Here is a 387-nt window from a genome sequence, read left to right as displayed (position 1 = left end):
GCCCCCTTCTCTGCCCCCGCCCCTCCTGCGCCGCGCCGGCGCGCTGGCCACCGGAGTGGCCTTGTGGGCGGAGCTTGCTCTGCCGTCAGGACACCAGCGCGCTCCGCCCCCGCCCCTGGCCGCCGCGCTCCTCAGCGGACACGCACTTCCTGCGAGGCCTCGGTGAACACCTTGGCCGAGCCCAGCCGAACCGAGCCAAGCCCTGCCCAGCCTTTCCAAAGCTTTCGCAATGGTGGACGAGCTTGTGATGCTGCTGCACGCGCTCCTGATGCGGCACCGCGCACTGAGCATCGAGAACAGTCAGCTCATGGAACAGCTGCGGCTGCTGGGATGCGAGAGAGCCAGCCTGCTGCGCCCGGTACGTCCGCCGAGCTGCCCGGGACCCTT

General features: G+C 70.3%; 1 protein-coding gene across 1 annotated transcript in view; it reads left to right on the top strand.

Annotated features, from left to right (window-relative positions):
• Positions 1-96: 96 nt before the first annotated feature.
• Positions 97-387, top strand: part of LDOC1 (LDOC1 regulator of NFKB signaling) — a gene marked incomplete in the record, with an annotated part of 1,385 nt that continues 1,094 nt past the window's right edge. Inside the window, 1 exon segment of the mRNA XM_014592501.2 lies at positions 97-380. Within this exon segment, the coding sequence (XP_014447987.1) occupies positions 230-380 (151 nt within the window).

The sequence above is a fragment of the Tupaia chinensis genome, unplaced genomic scaffold (assembly GCF_000334495.1).
Source record: "Tupaia chinensis unplaced genomic scaffold, TupChi_1.0 Scaffold000706_1, whole genome shotgun sequence".
NCBI classification, from domain to species: domain Eukaryota; kingdom Metazoa; phylum Chordata; class Mammalia; order Scandentia; family Tupaiidae; genus Tupaia; species Tupaia belangeri.
Note: the sequence above shows the minus strand (reverse complement) of the source record. Positions and strands in the feature narration are given on the sequence as shown.